The sequence below is a fragment of the Eulemur rufifrons genome, chromosome 29 (assembly GCF_041146395.1).
Source record: "Eulemur rufifrons isolate Redbay chromosome 29, OSU_ERuf_1, whole genome shotgun sequence".
Classification (NCBI taxonomy): Eukaryota; Metazoa; Chordata; class Mammalia; order Primates; family Lemuridae; genus Eulemur; species Eulemur rufifrons.
The window spans coordinates 74,857,134-74,880,177 of NC_091011.1; the positions used below are offsets into that span (position 1 = coordinate 74,857,134).

At 38.8% G+C, this 23,044-nt stretch overlaps 1 protein-coding gene across 14 annotated transcripts in view; it reads right to left on the minus strand.

Annotated features, from left to right (window-relative positions):
* Nucleotides 1–23,044, minus strand: part of CADPS2 (calcium dependent secretion activator 2) — a 451,849-nt gene that overhangs the window by 38,415 nt on the left and 390,390 nt on the right. For 10 of the 14 annotated variants that reach the window (XM_069462753.1, XM_069462749.1, XM_069462744.1 and 7 more), the window contains 2 exons: nucleotides 22,420–22,567; nucleotides 15,291–15,365 (listed from right to left, as the gene is read on the minus strand). In XM_069462753.1, the coding sequence (XP_069318854.1) occupies nucleotides 15,291–15,365; nucleotides 22,420–22,567 (223 nt within the window). Of the gene's footprint in view, nucleotides 1–15,290; nucleotides 15,366–21,685; nucleotides 21,701–22,419; nucleotides 22,568–23,044 lie in introns of all 14 variants that reach the window. The other 4 variants (XM_069462752.1, XM_069462748.1, XM_069462755.1 and 1 more) reach the window with 1 other exon arrangement.

A 23,044-nucleotide genomic window follows, 5' to 3' on the forward strand; every position in this document is an offset into this window, starting at 1 on the left:
AACTAAAATAATATGCACTGTTGACAAATTATACACTCCCAAAGGGAAAATACTGACAAGGTTTTTTAAATACGAAAAGGGAAATTAACGAAGGCTGGTTTTTGTTCACATAGCAGCTTCTTCAACAAAGTGATAATAGTTCTAGGGACACAGCTTATTGGTCTCTGGTGGCCAGAGAACTCACCGTGCGTGCACAGGAGATAATCTTTTCTCTATGGCTGATCAATTACTGCAAAATGGTTTATGCAAAAGAAACAAAAACTTCCCGGTAGGTTTCTCCAGCACATCATGTGCCACATGATGTAAGAACACAGAAACAAAACCATGTGGACTGCTGACTAAAATTTTATTTTTAAAGAATGAGAACTATGTATGGCTGGGTAGTTATCCTGATCACAACATTACAAATTGCTCACAACTAAAAGACAATTTAGTGCTTTCCTCCTGCCCGTTAGGATTTCTCACCAATCATGAGCGGCTAACTCAACTTGATGTGGTTTGCAAAGGCCCACAAGACTAATTCCCTAGGGCTGTGTCAGACCAGGGGAAGGGAATTCCAGACTTAATGGCCCTCTGTGGAAAATGCCTCATCTCTTGTAACTCAGATCTTGAGAGCAAGCCTGTGCTGGGTGATCTCATTTGCCACAAGCGACAATTGCTATAGTTACCAGACGGCCTGAACCATTGAAGGCTCTGGTGCGGCACCTGGTTCTTGGTGGCTTTCGGTGAGTCTGTGCTTACACGTGTGACTGATGCTGAGGGACAAAGCAAGGTGGGGGCAAGAATCTTGTAGATGGAAGACTTCAGTGTGAGCTCTAGTTCTGCCACTGTCTGCCTATGACATGACATCAAGTCATTTTGCTCCTTTCACTTCAGCGTACTCATCAGGAAAATGGGGAAAAGGACAGCTGTCCTCCCCATCTTTAAAGGATGGTGTGAAGATCAGTGGAGGTAATTTGTGTGAAAGAACTGAGAAGGTAGCAAAACACTAGAAAAATGTAAAATACTAATACTAGTGGTCTGATTAGTTATATCACTGTCCATTCTATGTCTAAACACCTAAACATGTTAAATCACAAGTTAATGGGGGTTGCCTTAGGACTGCTAGTGATAAGGAGTAATAAGAAGTTTGGTTCTTAGCTAATGGGTCTAATTCAATTAAATCTATGTGGCTTTCTATGGAGGTAGAGTTGAGGCTGTAAATCAGACAATTGTTGGAATCCAGCCTGTTTCAAGGTCATTTGGCAGAAGGCAGAAGGAGAAAGGCTTTGAACACAGGTGTCTTGCTCCAGGGCCCATGATCTTTACCACCACGCTACAGAGTTGTACGGTTTAAATGAGATGATACATGTATTGTGTCCAGCATATAAGAAGTGATTAATAAACATCATTTTGTGATAGTTATTATTATTGAGCACCTAAGATAGGAGATACAAAAATACAAGAGCTATAGACCTTTCACTTTAGGATCATACAAATTAGTGGGAGAGATGGACATGAACACAACTGCGCATGGCACAAGGCAGAAGAGTTATGGGCCAGTGCAGACATGCAAGTATAACTGAAACAGGAGGGAGACAATAACTTTGACTGGAGGATATGGGGTAACCTTCCTTCATTTATGAGGTGGCCCAAGAGCCGAGCTGCAGGATAGCAGAAATAGAGTGGATAAAGTAACACTTGGGGAAGCCGACTGGTGGATGAATTTAGGGCAGAAGTTTCTGTCTGCTGTGGCATCTGGCAGCCTGTCTTGGCTCATGCTCTCTTTATAGTATTAGCAGCACTGGGTTGTATCTGAGTACATCCTGTGTGTGGACTGCGCTCTGCTGTGACCACGCCACAGCATTCAAAAATAGTGGAGAGCCTCTCCTTGGGTTCTTCCCTATTGTCAGGGTTGTTCTTTTTGAGGGGTGTTGCCCTAGTTCTTCGGCTCCTTGCTTGGAAGAATCGCAAGCAGGGCCGATGTGATGGAGAGATGACAGACAGTACTTCCACACCAGCGCTTTTATTGTAGGCTTTTCAGCATAGAAATAGAAAGTGAAAGTACATTTCCTGGGGGGAAGTGGGTCCATCTCTGTGAGTCGAGAAGATTCTGGGGCCTTACCACACTTCTACTTTTATGTCTACACTATACAATATGCTAAATGGTGGGTGGAATATGCATTATTTCTCTGGTAAAAGGGTGGAGAGTTCTTACAGCTACGGGCCCTCCTCAATTTTATCCTTATAGGTTAACTTCCAGGGGTTGCCATGACATTTGTAAGCTGTCAGGATGCTGTGGCTGTGATTTTTACTATGCTAATGTATGTTAATGGGGAAAAGGTCACCTTTAGACATGAGCTCCCAGTTTCTGTGCATGCTCCTGGCCAGGAAGAGTCCCTAATGTCAGGTTCCTGCTGTTGGGGGTTTGGTTTTAGATGCTCATTGGCTTTCTCATTTTTGCCCCCCTCCTCCTTTCCTGTGGTTAGCGCTGCCAATCGGCACCTGTCCCTAACACTACCCCAAACAGTGGCTGGGGAGGCATGGCACAGCAGGGAATCTAAGTGCTTATGTGGCCCTGAACAGTGACTGCACCTCCGGAATCAGCCAGCTGAGCCACACGGTTCCTGCAGGAAGGTTTTCTTTGCAAGATTATTGTCGAGGCACAGGTGGTAGAAGAGCTACCTTAAAAATCAAACTCTATTAACATCAAGATTGACTAGTAATGATGTATTTTTCATCTGGTTTTTAATTGCATAAAACAGCAAGATTCCCAAGCAAGTCAGTTAAATGCTGGGTTTAGTTGCTGCATCTTTAACTGCTTCCTGTGAACTTTTTCCGTACAGCTCAGGGAGTATATAAATACTTATGGGTTTGCCTTGTGCTCTCTCTTCTCCTGAGGGTGGTGTTACATTGGAATGAAACACTGTAATCTGTTTCCCTGCTCTTTATTACGGATGCCATTTACTGGGTTTGTTTGAATAATATTTAACAACTAAAGTCTGTCTGGGTAATTACCACCTTTGCCTCGTGATGTACTCTCTCAAGGAAATTAAAGATGAAAGCACTTTGAAATGACTGGTAGAAGGAAACATAAAAAGTGCGACAAAGTATGTGGGTTTACACTTCTTACTGAATTTTAACATGATATAAGATTCATAGGGAAGGTAGAACCATAAATTCTAAGTGATGGGGAGGATTCCAGCTATATATAGACTGATGGGTTCAAAACACACAGTTCTTGCTTTTTTGGCTGTGACATTTTATGAAGCAAATGAGCTATTTGCATTATTTACACTGCAATTTATAAAATCTTCTACAGAAAACACAGTCATCCATAGTAGGGCTGATCATGAAAAACTAGGTGTGTTTGATTATTGTGGGGGGAGTGGAATAGAGGATACCTATTAGTAGATGTTTTGTTTTGGTTTGCTAAGATCAGGATGAATTAGTATTGTTAAAAATCCACATGGAACCAGAATATCACAGACTGGAAGAAAATAGGTTTGCTATCCTCTTCTCCAACTGACTCCTAAAAGGTCTTTCCAGATCATGCACAACCATGTGAAGGATGGACACCATTTGACAGCATGTATTTATCTGTAACATAACTTCTTCTGGAAAGGATTTAAGACAACTTCCTAAACAGCACACCTAGCCCAGATGTCAGTGAATTCACCAGTTTCCTCTCATTGTTCTTCTTCCCCTGACCCTCACAAATAGCATGAACTATTTTATTTGGTATTTACTCTCTGGTAATGGCTTCTAACAGTGTATGTTATTTCTTTTGGGCACACACGTGTATTTGGACAGGTGCCTTGTGAATATATGGTCTTGATCCAAACAAGTAAACTGAGTAAATTTAATCGAATTAATTTCACCATGATAAACTGAGATGATATTTTAATGACATCATCTGGGCAGTCAGATAAGACTTTTTCTCTGTTCATCTTATTCTTAAGAGAAATTCAGGGGAACATATTCTAAGTCTTAAGAAGGAATATGCATGTTTGTATACATATATACACCTGTATGTCTGTATATATATACTCAGTGAGAAAGTGATTCTTTCTTAAATCCCTTTTTGCAATATTGAGGGTCTAGGAAGTAGGACATTATTGTGATGATCTTTTAATTCATACCTAGAATCAGCCGAGCTCCTGTTAACAGGTGTGTTATGAGAGTTGTCATTCTTTCATTTCTGACTCTGTCGAACATTTGGCTTGACCAATTCTTACACGCAGCCCTCCCAGCTTTTCCTCAGCATCTTCCCCACTACGTAAAATGTATTCCATTCTCAGTGGCCTGACTTATAATTGCCCTACCTCTCTACCTGCCCAAGCGGGTCCCACAGCACGTATATCTGTGGGGAACAGACATCAAAGGAGGATACACAGGCTGGTCTGTACTACCCAGAAATAAAATAAATAAAGAGGACACGAGGAGACAGTGGGGTGGGAGTGAAGCAGCCACTCTTTTCTTCTCTGGTCTTGCTGAGTTCTGTATGGTGTGATGGAAAGATTACAGGTTCAGGGAGCACGGGAGTCAAATTGCAGCTCTGCTGGTGTCTGCCCTGTGACCTTGGACCTCTGCTTCCTCATCTGTGAGCAAGGCTTCCCTTCCCTTCTCAGTCAGATCAGCTTTGCTTTGATTGGTATTGTATTTTACAGTGCTAAGATATACTTGAAGATATTACATATACCTTATAAACGTTTTAAATGTATATAAAATATACATCTTATAAACACTACAAAAATATTTGAAAGTCCCTGTTAGATGACCTCAGTGCTCTCTTCCAACTCTAGCATTTTCTGAGCTATAGGATTCTAAAGCCCAAGGACAAAAGATGTGCCCCCCAGCAGGTTCCATATATATCTATATCTATATCTGTACCAGTTTTATCTATATATAACACAAGGATTCTTGTTTTAGACTGAGAAAAGACTGTAGATATTTTTTTTCACCCAATACCTTTGCTTCTTTGATGAGGACAATGAGTCGCACAAGGGGACCCAGCTGGTAACGTAAGAAACGGGACCAGAGTCCAGCTCTTCTGACTACCCCACACTTCAGCTGATTTAATTTTAATATAAAGTGGCAATAAATATGACATTTCTTATATGCTGTCCTTGGCAAGATTTACTGTCCCTCCTGTCATTTTTTTTCCTCAGTAAAAATGATCTAAATCCCTTGCTAGGTGCTAGAAGCATCTTTATTTTTTTTCCTTTCCTTTATAGTTTCTTTCCATTTCTTCTATAGGGTCTCCAGGTACAGCACCTCGGCCTGAGAACAGCAGCTGCTGGTACAGAATCATTCTCAATTGCTGATATCTTATAATCACATTTATATTTTGAACCCATATTCCTCCTCTGAACTCCAGACCTAAATATCTAAATATTTCCCTTGATATCTCCTCCCTTGTATGTTTCAAAGGCGGCTCCGTCCCAAACACGTCTAATGCTGATGTTGTGGCCTTTCCCTCCAAATCTGTTCCTCTTCTAAAACACCCTACATCGGTGAATGACACCAACATCCATCCCATGCTTCAAGCCATAAACCTAAGAGTAATGCTTAGTGTTTCCCACCAAACCCTGCCCATTGTACATCTTAAATGTCTTTGGATTAGTTCGCTCAAGACCAACAGCCTCCTGACTACTCTCTCTCCAATCTGTTTGCTAAGGCAGTCAGATGAATCTTCTTATAATGCAAATTTGGTTAATTCCCTACCCCCACTTCCCACCTCCCCAACTCATCAGTGACTTCCCACTGCTCTTAGGATAAAGACTTTAAGCTGCTCAACACATCCTACAAGCTTCTGCTCACTTCTGCAGCTCATCTTGCACCAGGCCCTAGTGTAGTTTCTCCTACTTAAACGGTCCTCTTGTTCTTGGTTAACTCTTTTATCCTTTGGGACTCAGCTCATGCCTTACTAGCTTGGGAAAACTTTTCCTGTCCTTCCTGACTAGATGAGTCACTCTGTCATAGGTTCTCCTACATGCCACGGTTGTCTGAGTGTGATTTTATGTTTGCAAGCGTGTCTCCTGCAAGGGTTAGCAAGCTTGCTGAGGACAGGGGCCTTGTCTGTTTTGCTTAGCACCATATCCTCAGCACTAGGGCATGTTTTCTGGCACACAGATATATCCTGCAGCTCTACAATACCTCACATCCATGAATTTCAATCCTTTATAAAAAAATGAATATTGCCCCTTTTCATTAGTTACCCAGTCACAGTATATAATAATATATAAATAAAGGAAAGTGCTTTATTCCATGTTGCAGGTTATGGATAAAACAGAACTAGAGTGTTGCTACCAGAGCACGTTTCCTGATCATTTTGCAGATTTGCTTTCATCTTCTCTTAATGTCATTCATTCAGCAAACACTCACTGGGTATCTGTTATGTGATGAGCAGTAAACAAAGCACAAAGGATAAAGAGAACAAGATTCCTCTTCTTAAAGGGTTCAGAGACACATATGTAACCATGTGGTAAAAGCCAGAGGAAGGAGAAACACAACACACTGTGCGAGGAGGAACCTAAATTTGCCCAGGAGGGTGAGACGGCTTCTAGGAAGGAGAGCACAGCAAGACGTTTCCAGCTGAATTATAAGAGGAAGGGAAGGAAGGGCTCTCCAGGGGCAGGGGGCAGGAGTGTGAAAAGGCATAGAGGTCTTAATAACTGTGACACCATAGAACTCTGGAAGGGCTAGAGCTTAAGATGTGGACAACAGTATTGTAGGGGCAAGAACAATTAGACGGTGAAGGAACTTGCAGGTGATGCTAAAAAGTTTTTCTTGTGGGCAGACCTTTCACAAACTCTATTCTAAGGAATATTAACTCCTGTAAGATACTATTAGGCATTCTGGTGTAAAGGGTCCCAGGGCAGGTTAGATATAGGAATACTGCACTGTCAAACACTGCATCATCATGAACCTCAAGGGCCCCATCGTCTCCCAAACACGTTAGCAACCTCTTCTCATGGGACGTCAACACATCTCAAGTGCAAGGTGCACTGGAGGCACGATTTAGGAGATGATGGCACAGATGGTAAGGAATACCAACAACATATAAAGGAGGCATTGGCAAGAAATGACCAAGTTTGTATTTTGGAGAGGTACTGTGGCTGTAGGGTGGAGGGGGGTGTTAGGCAGAACCCAGAGGCTTGTGAGAGGTTCCATGGGAACTTGCCCTTTAAACTGGCCCCAGCCCTTTGAGGGTCTACCCAAACTCCACCCCTTTGAGAGCCCACCCAAACCTGACTATAAAAGCCCTAGACGCCCACCATTCCAGGGCTGATGCCATCTTGAACTCAGGCCATCTAGATGCAGACGTTAAAATAAACTTTCTTCTCCTTCTTCTCGGCCTCGTGCATTCCTCCCTCGGCATTTCTAACAGGGGGGATGTGGTGGAGATCAGTGAGGCAAGAATTTAAACAGAGAAGGGATGAGGGCCTGGAAGAGGGTAGCGTGTCAGTGAGAATGGAGTGGGCAGAAAGGGGGGTCTTTAGGAGATTGACTCAATAGGCCCTGGCGTCCTCTTGTGTGAAGTGCTTGAGAGGATTCTAGACAGGCAAGAATCCTAAGATGAAGGGGTTTTACGATGGTGTGATCGGTGCTGCCAACGGAAACAGCAAATGCAAAATGAGAAGCACTTGGGGTCGAGGGGATGTGGGTGTTTTTACAGACAGTTGAGCTTGTGGAGATGTAGAAGAGGCCACTGGAAATACAGGTTTTTAAGCAATACCAACAAGGACAACAGTAACAACATTAATACTTAAATAGTACTTCCAATGTGTGGGCCACTGTTCTAAGACTCTATGTATATTAACTTATCTAATATTCACTAATAAATACTACTATTACTCCTTTATAGGTGAGGAAACTGAGCCATAGAGAGATTGCTAAAGTAACTTGCCCAAGGTCAGACAGCTAGTGGTAAAGACGGAACTTGAACTCAGGTCTGAAGTTAGGCTTTTAATCATGACTCCATACTGCCTTTTACATACACAGTTCGGAATCCCAGCATTTAGTTGAAGGTAGAAGTGTGAAAATCAAAGAAATTTGTAGAATGAGTTCAAAAGAGGGCTAATGATGGAAGCCCAAAGAATACAAGCACTTAGATGCTGGTAGAGAGAGATGGACACAGAGGTGGAAGGCCAAGACATTTTCCAGGCACATAAAAGGTGTATACAGTAGGGACACATACTGTTGAGTGTCATGTGTGATTGAGAGCCCTGGCTCATTCTGTATCATTTGTGAAAACATATGTGATAAGAAGAGGGGATGGAGGTGGAATTGAAGAGGGGAGGTAAAAAGAAGAAAGTGTGGCTTCTTATTTATCCAAACGTAGCAAATATACTTATCAATATGCATAAAACAATTAAAAAATGGGAGGAAATATTTGGGATACAATACAAGAAATTCACTATCTACTTTACATTAATTACTGATGCTATAAAAATGTCTAGGACATGACTTTTGGAATTTGACAGCATAAGAATAGTTAATGTAGAAATTGCATATTTTAATTTTTATAATCTTACTGCTTTTTATGGATTTCCTGGAGATTTAAAATCAGTAAGTGAACAGGATTAGGAGTCTGAAGCTCAAAGGTTCAATTCTTGACTCTCTCACTAATTGGGTGTGTGACCCTGGTCAGTTTACAAAACTACTTTGAGAATTATGCTCTTATCAGTGACTTAGGATAAGACTGACCATGTCATAGGCATTTTGAGGTTTAAATAACATCACAGCAGGTACTTCATAAATCTCTCTTTTTAAGAAAGGTCATTTCTTCTTCAGTAAGACAAATCTGAACAAGTTATCTTATAGGCTTTTAAAAGATACACACTGAAGTTTAAAGGTAATTTACATGTCAGTTTGGATGGAGATTCACCAGGCAGTGTTTCTCAAAGTCTGGCTCATGGTCCCCTACATCAAAATCACCATGGTGGCTGGTAAACATGCACATTCCTTTTCCTCTTCCCAAACATATGACTCAGAAGTGTTGGAGAGTAGGGCATGGGACTCTGTATTTTAACAGCTCTCAAGTAATTTTTTTTTTTGCATGCTCATATTTAAGAATCATTGTATTACAAAATATTTTAGCTTTTATTAATGAAATAAAACCACCATTTATTCTGCCCATGGGTTCTGGCAGCAGGCATGCCCAAAGACCCCACCAGCTGGCCCACACAGAATCTCTAGCTGGGCTGATGGGTGAAGTGCTTTTCCTGCTGAAGTCAATCTGTAAATACTGGAAGAGGTCATTTTCTTCAAATGCACAGAAACCAACGCAAGGCTACAGGGATCACGAAGAATCAGGGAAATGTGACACCACCAAAGGCACAAAATAAAGCTGACCAATAATAAATAAGGAGACTGGATCAGTATTCAAAAACCTCCCAACAAAGAGAGCCTAGGACCACATGGATTCACAGGTAAATTCTACTATCCATTTAAAGAAGAATTAATGCCAATCCTCTTTAAACTCAACCAGAAAATAGAAGAAGAGGGACCACTTCCAAACTCATTCTATGAGGCCACCATCACCCTGACAACCAAAGCCAGACAAAAGACACTGCAAGAAAACAAAACTACAGGATAATATCCCTAATGAAGACAGATACGAAAATCCTCAACAGAATGTGAGCAAACTGAATTCAACAGCACATTAAAAGGATCATACACCCAGACAAAGTGAGATTTACCCTTGGGATCCAAGGATGTTTCAATATGTGCAAATCATTACTGTGGCACACACCACATTAACAGAATGAAAGATAAAAATCACATGATCGCCATAGATGCAGAAAAGCACTTGATAAAATTCAATACCCTGTCATGATAAAAACTCTCCAAACATTATAAATAGAATAAAATTACCTGAACATAATAAAGCCTATATGTGAAAAGCCACAGCTAACATCATACTCAATGGTGAAAAATTGAAAGTTTTTCTTCTAAGATCCAGAATATGGCAAGACTTCCCACTCTTGCCATTTCTACTCAACATAGTACTGGAACTCCTAGCCAGAGTAATTAGGCAAGAAAAAGAAATAAGGCATCCAAATCAGGAAGCAAGAATTAAAATTATCTCTGTTTGCAGAGGAAATGATCTTAATATGTAGAAAGTCCTAAAAACTCAAACCAAAAACTATAATAAACAAGTTCACTAAAGTTGCACAAAACGAAATCAACAGATGAAAATCACTTATGTTTCTGTACATTAACAATGAACTATTTGAAAAGAAAATTAACAAGGCTGGGCATAGTGGCTCACACCTGTAATCCTAGAATTCTGGGAGGCCGGGGCAGGAGGATTGCTTGAGCTCAGGAGTTTGAGACTTCCTGAGCAAGAGCAAGACCCTGTCTCTACAAAAAATAGAAAAGTTAGCCAGGCATGGTGGCATGCACCTGTAGTCCCAGCTACCAGGGAGGCTGAGGCAGGAGGATCACTGGAGCCCAGAAGTTTGAGGTTGCAGTAAACTATGGTGATGTAACTGTACTTTAGCCCTGGGGACAGAGCAAGACTCTGTCTCAAAAAAAAAAAAAAAAAAAGGAAATTAAGAAAACAATCTCATCTACAATAGCATCAAAAAAATTTAATACTTAGGAATAAACTTAACCAAGGAGATGAAAAACTTGTACACTGAAAACTATAAAACACTGAAGAAAGAAATTAAAGCAAACAACAAAAAAAGGGAAAGAAATCCATGTTCATGGGTTGGAAGAATTAATATTGTAAAAATGTCCACACCATTCAAAGTGATCTACACATTCAATGCAATCCCTATCAAAATCCCAATGGCATTTTTCACAGTAATAGAAAAAGTAATCCTAAAATTCATCTGGAACCACAAAAAACCCTGAATAACCAAAGCAATACTGAGCAAGAACAAAGCTAGAGAAATCATATTTCTTGACCTCAAAATATATTACAAAGCTACAGTAATCAAAACACAATGCTACTGGTATAAAAGCAGACATTATAGACCAATGGAACAGAATAGAGAACCCAGAAATGAACCCACACATATATGGGTCAACTGATTTTTGACAAGGGTGAGAGAGTACATAATGGGGAAAGGATAATCTTGTCAATAAATAGGTTTGGGGAAAGTGTATATCCACATACAGAAGAATAAGATTGGATCCTTATCTTATACCATACACAAAAATCAACCAGACATGGATTAAAGACTTAAACTTAAGACCTGAAACCATGAAACTCCTAGAAGAAAACCTAGGGAAAGTTTCTTGACATAGGACCTGGCAATGATTTCTTGGCTATAACACCAAAAGCACAGGCAACAAAACAAAAAATAAATAAGTGGGATTACATCAAGCTAAATAGCTTCTGCACAGCAAAGGAAGCAGTCAACATAATAAACAAGCAATCTATAGAATGGGAGGAAATATTTACAAACTATGTATCTGGTAAGAAGTTAATACCCAAAATATATAAGGAACTCCTACAACTCAATAGCAAAAATGAAACAAAAATAAAAACTCAACCCACTTAAAAAAATGAGCAAAGCACTTGAATAGACATTCCTCAAAAGAACACATACAAATGGCCAACAGGTATATGAAAATGTGCTTGCTCAACATCACTAATCTTCAGGGAAATGCAAATCAAAACGACAATGAAATATATTAGCTCACACCTGTTTGGATGGCTATTATCAAAAAAACCAAAAGATAAGTGTTGGTAGAATGTGGAGAAAATACACAGTGTTGGTAGGAATGTAAATTGGTGCAGCAACTATGGAAAATGGTATGGAGGATCCTTAAAAGTTAAAAATAGAACTTCATAAGATTCAGCAATCCCACTAATGGCCATATATCCAAAGAAATTGAAATCAGTCTACTGAAGAGATATCTGCACTCCCATGTTCACTGCAGCATTACTCTTAATAGCCAAGACTTGGAAGCAACTTAAATGTTTACTGACAGATGAGTGGACAACAAAAATGTGGTATATGCATACAATGGAATATTATTCAGCCTTAAATATAAGGAAATCCTTCCATTTGAGACAACACAGATGAACTTGGAATACATTATGCTCAGTGAAATAAGCCAGATATAGAAGAACAAATACTACATGATGCCAATTGTGTGAGAAATCTACAATAAGTCAAACTAATAGAAGCAGAGAGCAGACTGTTGGTTGCCAGGGGCTGTGGGAAGGGGAAGTGGGGAGATATTTGTTAAAGGGTAGTTTCAGTTATGCATGATGAATAAATCTTAGATCTATTGCACAGCATAGTGCCTACAGTAAACAATACTCTGCTAAGAGGATTAATCTGAAGGGTTATCATAGCAAGAAAAATTAAGAGGGCTGGGGGAAATTTTGGCAGGTGATGGATAGGTTTATGGCATAAATCATGCTGATGGTTTCATAGAGGTCTGCTTATCTCCAAACTCATTAAGTTGTATACACTAAATATGTATATATTAGTGTACAATATCTCAATAAAGTGGTTTTTATAATACTGCAATTAAAGAGATTAATTTTGAATCAATTAAAAAACACCATTTAATGTCATTTCTTATGGAAGCTTGAGATGTTTGGTTCAACCTATCAAATGTATTTTAGAAATTTTTTTTATTTATTTTATTTTTTTTTTGAGACAGAGTCTCACTCTGTTGCCCAGGCTGGAGTGCTGTGGCGTCAGCCTAGCTCACAGCAATCTCAAACTCCTGGGCTCAAGCAATCCTCCTGCCTCAGCCTCCCAAGTAGCTGGGACTACAGGCATGCACCACCATGCCCAGCTAATTTTTCTATATATATATTTTAGTTGTCCATATAATTTCTTTCTATTTTTTTAGTAGAGATGGGGTCTCACTTTTGCTCAGGCTGGTCTCAAACTCCTGAGCTCAAATGATCCACCTGCCTTGGCCTCCCAGAGTGCTAGGATTACAGGCGTGAGCCACCGCACCTAGGCTTGAATGTATTTTAATAATTTATTTTCTACTTTTCAACCAAAGAATTAAAGATAATTAATAAGTACGATTTAACAGCAGGAGAAACAATCCATAGAGAAAAACAATAATCTAGTCCTGATTTCCAAATACAAAAGCCAGTAGTTACGTGAGGCTCGTTTAATTGAAATTAAATTAAATTAAAAATTTAATTCTTCTTTAATTCTAGCCACATTTCAGGTACTTCACAGCACACGTAACTAGTAGCCACTGCACTGGACTGTGAAGGAGAAACATTTTTATCAGTATAGCAATTTCTATTGGATAGCACTGATCTCTAGAAGCTTTTCCTTACTTAACTCAAATGTGCTATTTTTAAAATTAACCAGCTGCACTTGACATAGAAAAATGTAAGTTTCTTACTTTGTCAGAATTGAATGCAGAGATGGTATGTAGCCCTGCCTGACTTCTCTTTACTCTTCCCTCTCCTCCTGCACACGACCCCTAAAATTAGTTGTACTTTTTCCTTGCTGCTTAATTGACCCTATAGCATCTATATGCTAGCCAGCAATGGAATGACTCCCATTATGCAAACTTCTCACAAAAGGCAACTTCCACAAGAGGACTGTGCTGATGGGGAGATTGTATCTGGATAAAATTTCCATGGAGCCCTCCCAGAGAAGAAGGTGCAAAGTGAACTATTTCACTTGGGTGGGTTGACTGTGTAGTTCTGCAAGCTCCTGTGCTGGGCTCCCCAGACGATGGAAATCTCCCTGTTCTTCCTCAAGCAGCCCAATTTTTCCAGTGGGCCACTTCTCCTCTGACCTGCCAGATGGATTCCTATTGTCCTTTTCCCCCTCCACTTGTTGGTGAATGTGGGATGTATGTGTAGGTGTTTCTTCCCAGTTGTTTTCCACCTCAAGACCTGCTACCAGAGAATTTGGAAAAACACACAAAAAAATTGCAGGAAAAAACCCCTAATCACTTATAATCCCATCACCCAGAGGAAAGCTCTGTTAACATTCTGCTGTTTATTCTAATAGCCTTTTTTTCCTACATGATGCAAATTCAGATCACACTTTACACTTTTATATATTCAGCTTTTTTCACTTAACACTGTATCACAAAACATTTCCTTTATCATTAATAGTATTTGTAAGCATAGTTGCTTAATATAGATGTCCCATAATTTACATTCCCCTCATGTTAGATATTTGTTTCCAAATTTTGATTAGACACAATGTGGCAAATATCAACATGTATATATTTTTTGTGCATCTCTCTCAGTAGTAAGAAAAAAGGTAAAAAGGTGAAAGGGTACTAAGGTTTTTGATATATTGCCACACTATCTTCTAGAAAGATTGTAATAATTTATACTTTTCTATATAGGAGATGTGTCTCACCTGGAATTTTTAAAACTGATTGTATTACTTTAAAACATTTATACTAATTTCGCTAAAAAAATAGTGCATTTTTATAGTGTTACTTTGCATTCCTTAAAGTAATAATGAGGCTTAATTTTTTTATGTTTATGGAGGATCTCTGCTTTTTTACCTAAATAACATACCCTTTGTCAGTTATTAAACTGTGAGTGGTTTTTCCTTTGCTTCCTGTACATTCTTCCAATGGTGTTATGAAGCCTGGTTTGGGGTTCTTGGATGAAGTCTTGCGAGAGCAAGGGATGTACCTGCTCCTATGAAAGTGCCGCTCAGAGCATCCCTAGTCTCTCTCCTCACTCTTTTAAGCTCTTGGTGCTTTCGGGCTCTCTCTTCATTTCCTTTTTAGCCCCTGATCTCAAATGCCACCCATGACTGCATGCTACATCTGAGTGGGAATCTAAATCATCCATTACTTCATCTTTACTTATACAATTACAGGTCACAGTTTTTGTCAAAGGTATTTCAAGTATAAATCCAATAGGAAATCCTGGGAGGCTCCTGGGAGTGGAGAACCTCAGACGCTGCCTGCCAGCTTTCTCTGTCTGTATCTAAGAGCAGATCTAGAGCCCCAGTGCTGTTGCCATGACAAACAGGCTAAATTCAAGGACTGAGGACAACTCCAAACTGCCCTGGAGTTAAAACTAATAGAAACAGAACGTGAATGTGGCATAATAAGGTATAACTGGAAGAGGTCGTTTTAAAAGGACAATTGCAAGACAAACCAAAATTCACTGTAAACAAAAAAATCAAAAATTGTTGACACAGTGTTCATACTTTTTTGTTCACAACTTTTCTTAAAATTCAAAGTGAAACATTTTTTGGTAGTTATCTTTTAAATTACAATTTCTCAATTAGATATTTAGAAACATGAGACAGATATTTCTAAAAATACTCCGTTGAAAATTTTTAAATTTGATTAAAAAAGGTGAATAAATAATACATTACCTTTGAAACCAATAGCGAAATGATTTCTTTTACAGTGTTGTCGATCAGATCGTCTATTTTTGAATGGTACTGTTGCTAGACATTAAAAGACAAAGATGCATTAATTGACAGGAACACAAAACTTTTGCCATAAGTCATAAATGCTCTAAAGCTACTAGTTATGACCTATCCGATTTACTTAAAATGATCATTTTGAACATTAAAAGAACAAAGCCTTGAAAACGATCCACCCAATCAACACTTTTTACATTGTGGTTTGAAAATTTTCCCATGTGCACTGTTGAGTTAAGCAGCTAATGGGGTTATTATTTAGATGAATTGAGTTCTTATTCTTATTCAGGCAGAGGAATGTGAAGGATACTTTTTGTCTTCTCCTCTGTAATTAAGGTGGCCGTGTATTTTTCTAAAGGGTTGGTTTAGCCGGAGAAGCAAAAAGACTAGAAAAAGATTTAATTAATACTGCATTTCATGTCTGACAACTCTCATTCATAAGTTATTTTAAATGTGCTCTAGAAATAAAATGAGCTCCCAATTGTTCACTCTAAAAGGACCTTTTTGTCGGCACTGGGAGCAGCAGTTTATACAATTCTTACAATATGCTCAAGCAAGGGCAAAATTAAAATTTCATCAACAAAGGTGAATAGATGGTAACAAATTAATAGGCCATAAAAGGTATAATGAAACGGCACTCACTCCCCACAGTTTTATTACCGCTTCCTCATGAAAAAGACGCCTTTAAGGAAATACAAAAAAGATGTATTTAAAATAAACCTGAAAGACTTTTTTTTTGCTTTCTTCAGAGAATGCTAGAGAGTTCCATTCTTAAATAAGCAAAGCCTGGGCTTCCAAGGCTTGTGAAGGCACATCCATTTAAACAGTAATTCTTCCTTTAGAAGCATTTATCTGACAGCAGATTGTCCCCAATAGCCACTTCAGAGAAAATGTGACTTGTAAAGACTAACCCTATCTTGATAGTTCAAGGCTTCTTGGAACAGCTAACAAAATGCAAAGAGTAAAAGTACTCAGGTCAGTATAAACATTAGATCAACTTAGCTGCTGGCTGAATGGTTTCCTAAGATGTAAGTTTTTGAAAGCTATTTTTTTTTTTCTTCTGAAAACATGTCTCAAAGTTTCCACACAGAGCAAAACATCAACTTAGGTCTGCTTTGGAATACTCAGGAATGACACTTTGCTCCCTTCCTCAAGGGCTTTGACAGTTAGTGTTCATCATCTAACTGTATAAATAATAAAGAAAGCATAACTTTTTGGAGCATCTGAGTTATTTTATTTTCCTGGGTGTGAGTGCGTATGTGAGTGTGAGTGCGTAATGACAAGTGCGCTAAAATTAACCACACGCATACAAACATGGAACTTTCCAGGTACATATTACACCCACCAAAGCTCGTCTGTCTCATTTAAAGCTTTTCTGAGTCCCAAATTTGTGCTCCCCGGAGGACAAACAGAATGGAAGCACAGAGGGTGGATTTCTACCGCAGTAGTGCTGTTGCTTTTACTTTTGGAATAGCTTGAAGAGAAGGAAAAGGGGAGAGAATAAAGAAAAACAAGGTAGAAGAAAAAGAACCCAGAAAAGCTGGCTGTTCATTAAGGTTCTAATCCAGTGTAAATTATCAATAATTTTCTGAGCGAGGCAGCCCCTCACGTGAACGTATGTGAGGCCCCCTGAACAATTCCAGCACACTGGCTGGTAAGGAGGGTAATCCCTCCACAGACACACTTACAAAAAGGCCTCCCAGCTCTGGCTGCAAGCTGTACAGCTGACGGGGAGTGGAGGAGCTTATGCAAATGGGCTCTGCCTGGCTCCCAGGCCTGCCTCTCTCCTTTCATACCCTTCTTACTCCAGACCTGTGTCTGTGCAGCAAGAGGAAATTAAATGCAGCCTGAGGCTCCTCTTTGGGGTAAAACGGCAAAGTGACCCAGAAGATGAGCTTCAAGCTTCTCATTTCTCTTTTACATGGCAAGTGCTCTAAAGCATATAGGGATTGAGGCACCCAGACCTCTAAGCAGGTTCTTAAATGTGTCTTATCCTTAATGTTTACCTCTGTCATAAATTCCATTTTTAACTTAAAGTAATCAAATGTCATCAGAAAGCTATTTTATATTGGATATAAAATAACAGAGCTTCTATATATTGAACTTTTGGGTTAGATTGATTCTGGCAGTTCTTTTTTTTTTCTTTTTTGAGACAGGGTTTCATTCTGTCACCCTGGCAAGATAGAGTGCAGTGGCGTCATCATAGCTCACTGCAACCTCAAACTCATGGGCTCTAGTCTCCTGCCTCAGCCTCCTGAGTAGCTGGGACTACAGGTGCATGCTACCATGTCTGGCTAATTTTTTCTATCATTTTGTAGAGACAGGATCTCGCTCTTGCTCAGTCTGGTCTCGAACTCCTGACCTCAAGTGACCCTCCTGCTTTGGCTTCCCAAAGTGCTAGGATTATAGGCGTGAGCCACTGTGCCCAGCCATTCTGGCAATTCTTAAAATCAAGTGATACTCCACTAAAGAGGTTGTTTATACCCATTTTATTAAAAAGCAGGGAAGTCAATGAACTCTAAGAGCCATGAAATTCTCCTATAATACATACCTTTAGATTGTTGCTTTCTTTGATACCTGATCTAGCCATAAACAGAGAGGAAGAGAAATGGAGGGAGAGGAGGAGGGAGGGAGAGAGAATAAGAATGAATAAACAAAACCACACACACACACACACACACACACACACACGGAGTTAAAAAAAAAAAGGAAGGAGGAAAGAAATATATATCTTAAATGTATTACCTAGGGGATAAACCCAGATCGTCTGAGGTTTGTTAGGTTTTTATAATATGAGATTCTGCTATTACAAATTTACCCAATTAGATCTGACTTACACCCATGTTAAAACTTCTGGGAACTTTCAGAATCTGTATTGACTGCACAGTTGATATAGGTGGTCTAGGAACATGAACGGGAGTGGGGAGGTGGCCCAATAATTCCTATTTTACATAGACATTCTGCAAAAATGATAACCTACATATAGGTAGTAGAAAGTTAGCTAGAAAAAGTTACTCCTCAGGGGACCTGGATAACTTTAAAAGACAAACACAAACGCCCAAAAAAGAGATCACAACAGGTAAAAACATAATTTATCTGCATAGACATTTATATTATTTAAGCTAAAATGGATATTTGTTTTTTCCATTTAGAATAACAGACAATATTTTTGATAAAAATTTGGAAAGTTTTTGTTTCCAACAATAAAAGTCTATAAAATTCTTAAGCAGAATATTTTAAGTTGGGGTGATACTCTTACATACTAGGGCTCTGGTAAATTCCAGCTCATTCTTACAGTAAGTTTCCCCACATCTGTGCCCAAAAGTAAACTGTGGCCTGCTTCTCCAGCAGATGACTCTGACTCACAGTAAGAGAACCATTCAGGAATCCTTACCTCATGGAGCTCAGGGAAAACACAGACCAGACACAGTCTGAAATCCTGGCTTCCCTACACTCAGGTGAATAGCATCATTTCACCTGACTGTTCTCATGCAAACATACAAGAAATGAACACTAATCAATTCAGCTTTCTTAAAAGATTTTGAATGTTTACTTGGGATGAATTTTAAAGGTACTGGATTGTCAGTGCTAGAAATGGAGCATTTTACTTTAACCGAGAACAAATCATGCACAAAAGGGGACCCTGCTTCTCTGAGTTGCTCCGTTAATGTGTTTTCATCCTCATCCTCAACTGAAGGGACCATGGGATGAAGTGGCTCTGAGGGCAGATGAGTGCTTACAGCCCACGCAGTCATCTGCTTTTGTGCAGTTACGGATAACGAGGATTCTAAACACTGTGGTGGTTTTGTGATCTCAACATCTGTCCCTAAGGGACTGGCAGGAGATCGCTGACTCATTACACACATCTGTCACATGAGCAGATCACTCACTCGCTAATCACTCCATTAAACCCTATTCTGGGCCTCAGCAGAGCATGTGTGCATCATCATGAGGCATGTACGAAAACAGAATCATAATTTAGAAGCATAGAAGGGACTGCATTGTGGGTAAGGAGTTCGGAAAGATCCATCCCAGTGATGACAACAGAAAAAAATATAGTAGAGATTTTGGAGAGGTAATTTCCTTATAATTGAGGGGAAAAAAAATCTCTGCTATGTTTAACTGTGTAGTGTGTGTGTGTGTGTGTGTGTGTGTATATATATATATATACATATATATATTACAATTGTTTAAAATTTCTGAACATTCCGGGGGGTACAAAGGTTATAGTTATATGAGTTGCTTTTGTACAGTTTGAGTCAAAGTTATGTGTGTCCATCACCCAGATATTATATGTTGTATCTGTTAGGTGTGAATTTTCCCATCCCCTCCTGCCCCCACCTGCTTGATTTTTGTTGAGTTTTACTACTGTATGTGTACAACAGTGTTGATTGATTAGTTCTAATTTAATAGTGAGTACATGTAGTGTTTGTAACAACCTGGAGTATATATTTTTACATGCTTCCAAATTATCTAATAATCTAGTTTTTTTCAATGACTTTATTTGCTGCTTTCTACAAAATGGGGTCCACTAGCTCACCTGCGCATGAAATATATGGACTAATTTGCAACGATTTCAAACTTCTCGTAACACATATAGAGAGGGAAAGCCTACACAATTATGTGGTATTTTTGCTGGAGAGAAAAAGCAAAGTACAAAATCCTTCTTTTGCATCGAGATTCTTGTTTACCACTTTTCAGGGTTGCTAATGGGTTTTACACCTGCACATTTTGAACTATTATTAATTGTGTGAAAGTTGTGGGGAGCTAATTGTCGCTGGTGAGAAGGTACAGGTGCAGACATAATGAACAGTAGCAGATTACTCTTCAAAACCATCCACCTACGAGTGTAAAGAATCATTTGACAATGCAACAATGTTTGTCAGTTTGTCACGTGTGCGTGTGCCTGTTTTTCTTTTTTAAGTACTGGAGTAAGTTGTTTCTTACAGAGGAGGGTTTTTAAAGCAGTGACAACAAATCAGCCTGTTCATTTACTCAGCCAATATTTACTCAATGCCTATTATGTGTCAGGTACTGCAGTGTATGTCAAAATAAGAACAAACAGATAAACCCAGTATTACTGGGAAGAGAGGCAAGATGATTCTATAAACCAGATGAGAAAAGAACAGATTTATGAAGAGACTTAGGATAATATTCTCAGGCAGACAATCAAAGGCTTACATCTGGGTGTTAAAAAACATGAGGAGGTAGACAGGAGCCATTAGTTTCCAAGCCAGCTGCCCACTCATTAGATAATTAGAGATAATAAATCATGTTGTAAGTGATCAGAAAATGATAATTACTGAACATAATATAACACTTACATAACAGTTATTTAATATATTTGTAAGGTTGTATGCTGTGATATTACAAATACACATCTTCCTCCTAAAATGCTGAAAGAATGAAACGTGTATACATACATAAATATAAATTATGGCCAAATAGGTAATGTCTATATATGGGTTAAACAGGTATGAAATTCACAAGTAGTGTTCCTGCTCAGCTATTTCACAGCTAGCTAAGTCCTTCTGCTTAGACGAGAATTGTTAGCTCAGTATGAGTCACGCTGAGTTCGACTCCTAGTTGTCAACTGTAAGACTTGTAAGATTTCAACTGTCCATACAACACATATTTTGATTTACAAAAAGAAAAGTATAATCTAGTCAGTCCTGTATGATGAAAGTTTTCAAACCATGTATCTTAGAGATTCTGGAGTGGTACTTGAGGACAACATTTTGTTGGGGAGGGTGAAAGTCTCATGACACAGGCCTGTGTCTTCCCCACCTCTGATGTTGGTTACATCCTAGGCCATGAGTGGGAGGAAAGACCGTATCATGGGTGGCCTTGGACCTCACTGAAGTCCACTATTGGATGAGGTGACCTTGGGTGTGGCCTCCTGGTCCAAGGATTTAGGGGTTATCCTATATGTCATCTAAAGCCCCAAACTCTAAACTCCTCTGGTATTAATGAAAGTATACTATAGACATATGCTTGGAAATGCTAATCACTCTGCTTCTAAATTTATTTTGATTTCAACTTAAAGAAAGGTGAATACATTTGGTTTTAAATAATTTTATCTTTAAAAATTGAAGAGTAGTTCGTATATTCTGCAGCCTAACATGGAAGAAGCATTACCCTTGACATTATTTAAGGTATTTCTATGTTACAGTAAGCTGTTAGCCTTACATGTACACACACAGAAGCCAAATATCTGAAAATGGAGTTAATTATATTAGTTTAATTTGAAAAGATGAAAATAAAAAATAAACATTTACAAAAATAATAACTCAAATGAAAAATGTGCTTTTACGAAAAAAAAAAAAAAAAAATGTGAGACTTACCCATTGACTACCAAACTGGATCAGGCCATGGGTTGGGAAAAAAGATGATGAAAGTGAACATAAAAGAAGAACAAAGAAATGAGGAAAAAGTAATTACAATGGAAAAAGGCAACAAAATGTCAACTTAAAACAGATAATCTAAGAAAAATAAATCTATTTTCACCCAATCATCACTCTCAACAAAAATAAATCATGGAGTAAAATGAAACCATATTTCTGAAAATAAAACCAAACAAAACTATAAATCAAAATGAAAGAGTGGGTTATTTATTCACAAAAACTAGGGCTAGATTTTAAGTATGTTTCTACGTGATCTTTAAAAAATGGAAACTTTTGTATAAAGTATTTCATATGCAATTTTTTTGTGGCTTGCTTTTATGGATGCAAACTCGGGATACTCTAAATTTGTATAAACAAAGCAGGTAGCTTTCTAGCTTTCTCATTTGCTTGTAAAAAGCGAGGTTGTGTAAATACACAACACCTAAGCTGTTAAAAGATATATCTAAAAGTCAACGGCCACTGTAAAATTTTAGGCAGTATTTATATAAAATAGGAGACACTGATAAGAACAAGTGATAAAGGGTGTTCTATTACAGTAAAGAAGAGATCAAACATTCGGTGTTAGAGAATTGTTCTTTTTTATTCCAATGAAGGGAGTGCCTTCTGGAAGCAGCATTTCCCCAGGCCAGGGCAGCCTGGGCTGCATTTCCCTATGTGGCACACACTGTACTTACCTCTTGTCCTCCATCCAGGGCGCAGAGTTTAGTGCTTTGCTTTTTGGCGTCCACTAATACATTAAACATTGTGCACACGGAAGCTGGAATGCGTAAGTCAGTTGTTTTGCTCGCCTTTTGCAGCTTGAGTTCAAATGCAGTTCTTGTTCTAGTTATTAAAACATGAATTCGGAGTAAGAAATTGTGATAACCATCTCATCTGTTTTGTAAAAATGAAATCAACACTACAAGAAGCTAATTTAAAACATGCAAATAGGGAGTAAGCAGTGTGACAGTGCTTGCGAGCCAGAGGGTGGGATGCTCTTCTTTTCAGGAGTCTCAAATAAAAGATCAGACTGCGGTATTTTACAGGAAACCTAGCTTTATTCAGTCACTCAGACAGTATCGCTGCCCAAATGAAGCTTTTTGTTATATCTAGTGTATCACATTTAATGGAAACATCTCACAGCTTCACTTAACTGACTGAATTAATTTCCAAGTAAAAAAAAAATCACATGCTTCTCTGCATTAAAGCAGAGTGAATCCTCTATGTGAGGGCTTACCCAAATTAAACAGAAAAGCACAAGTCTAGATAACTCTAAAACATTACAGTCAATGAAAACCAGAGAATGTATAATTCTTGTAT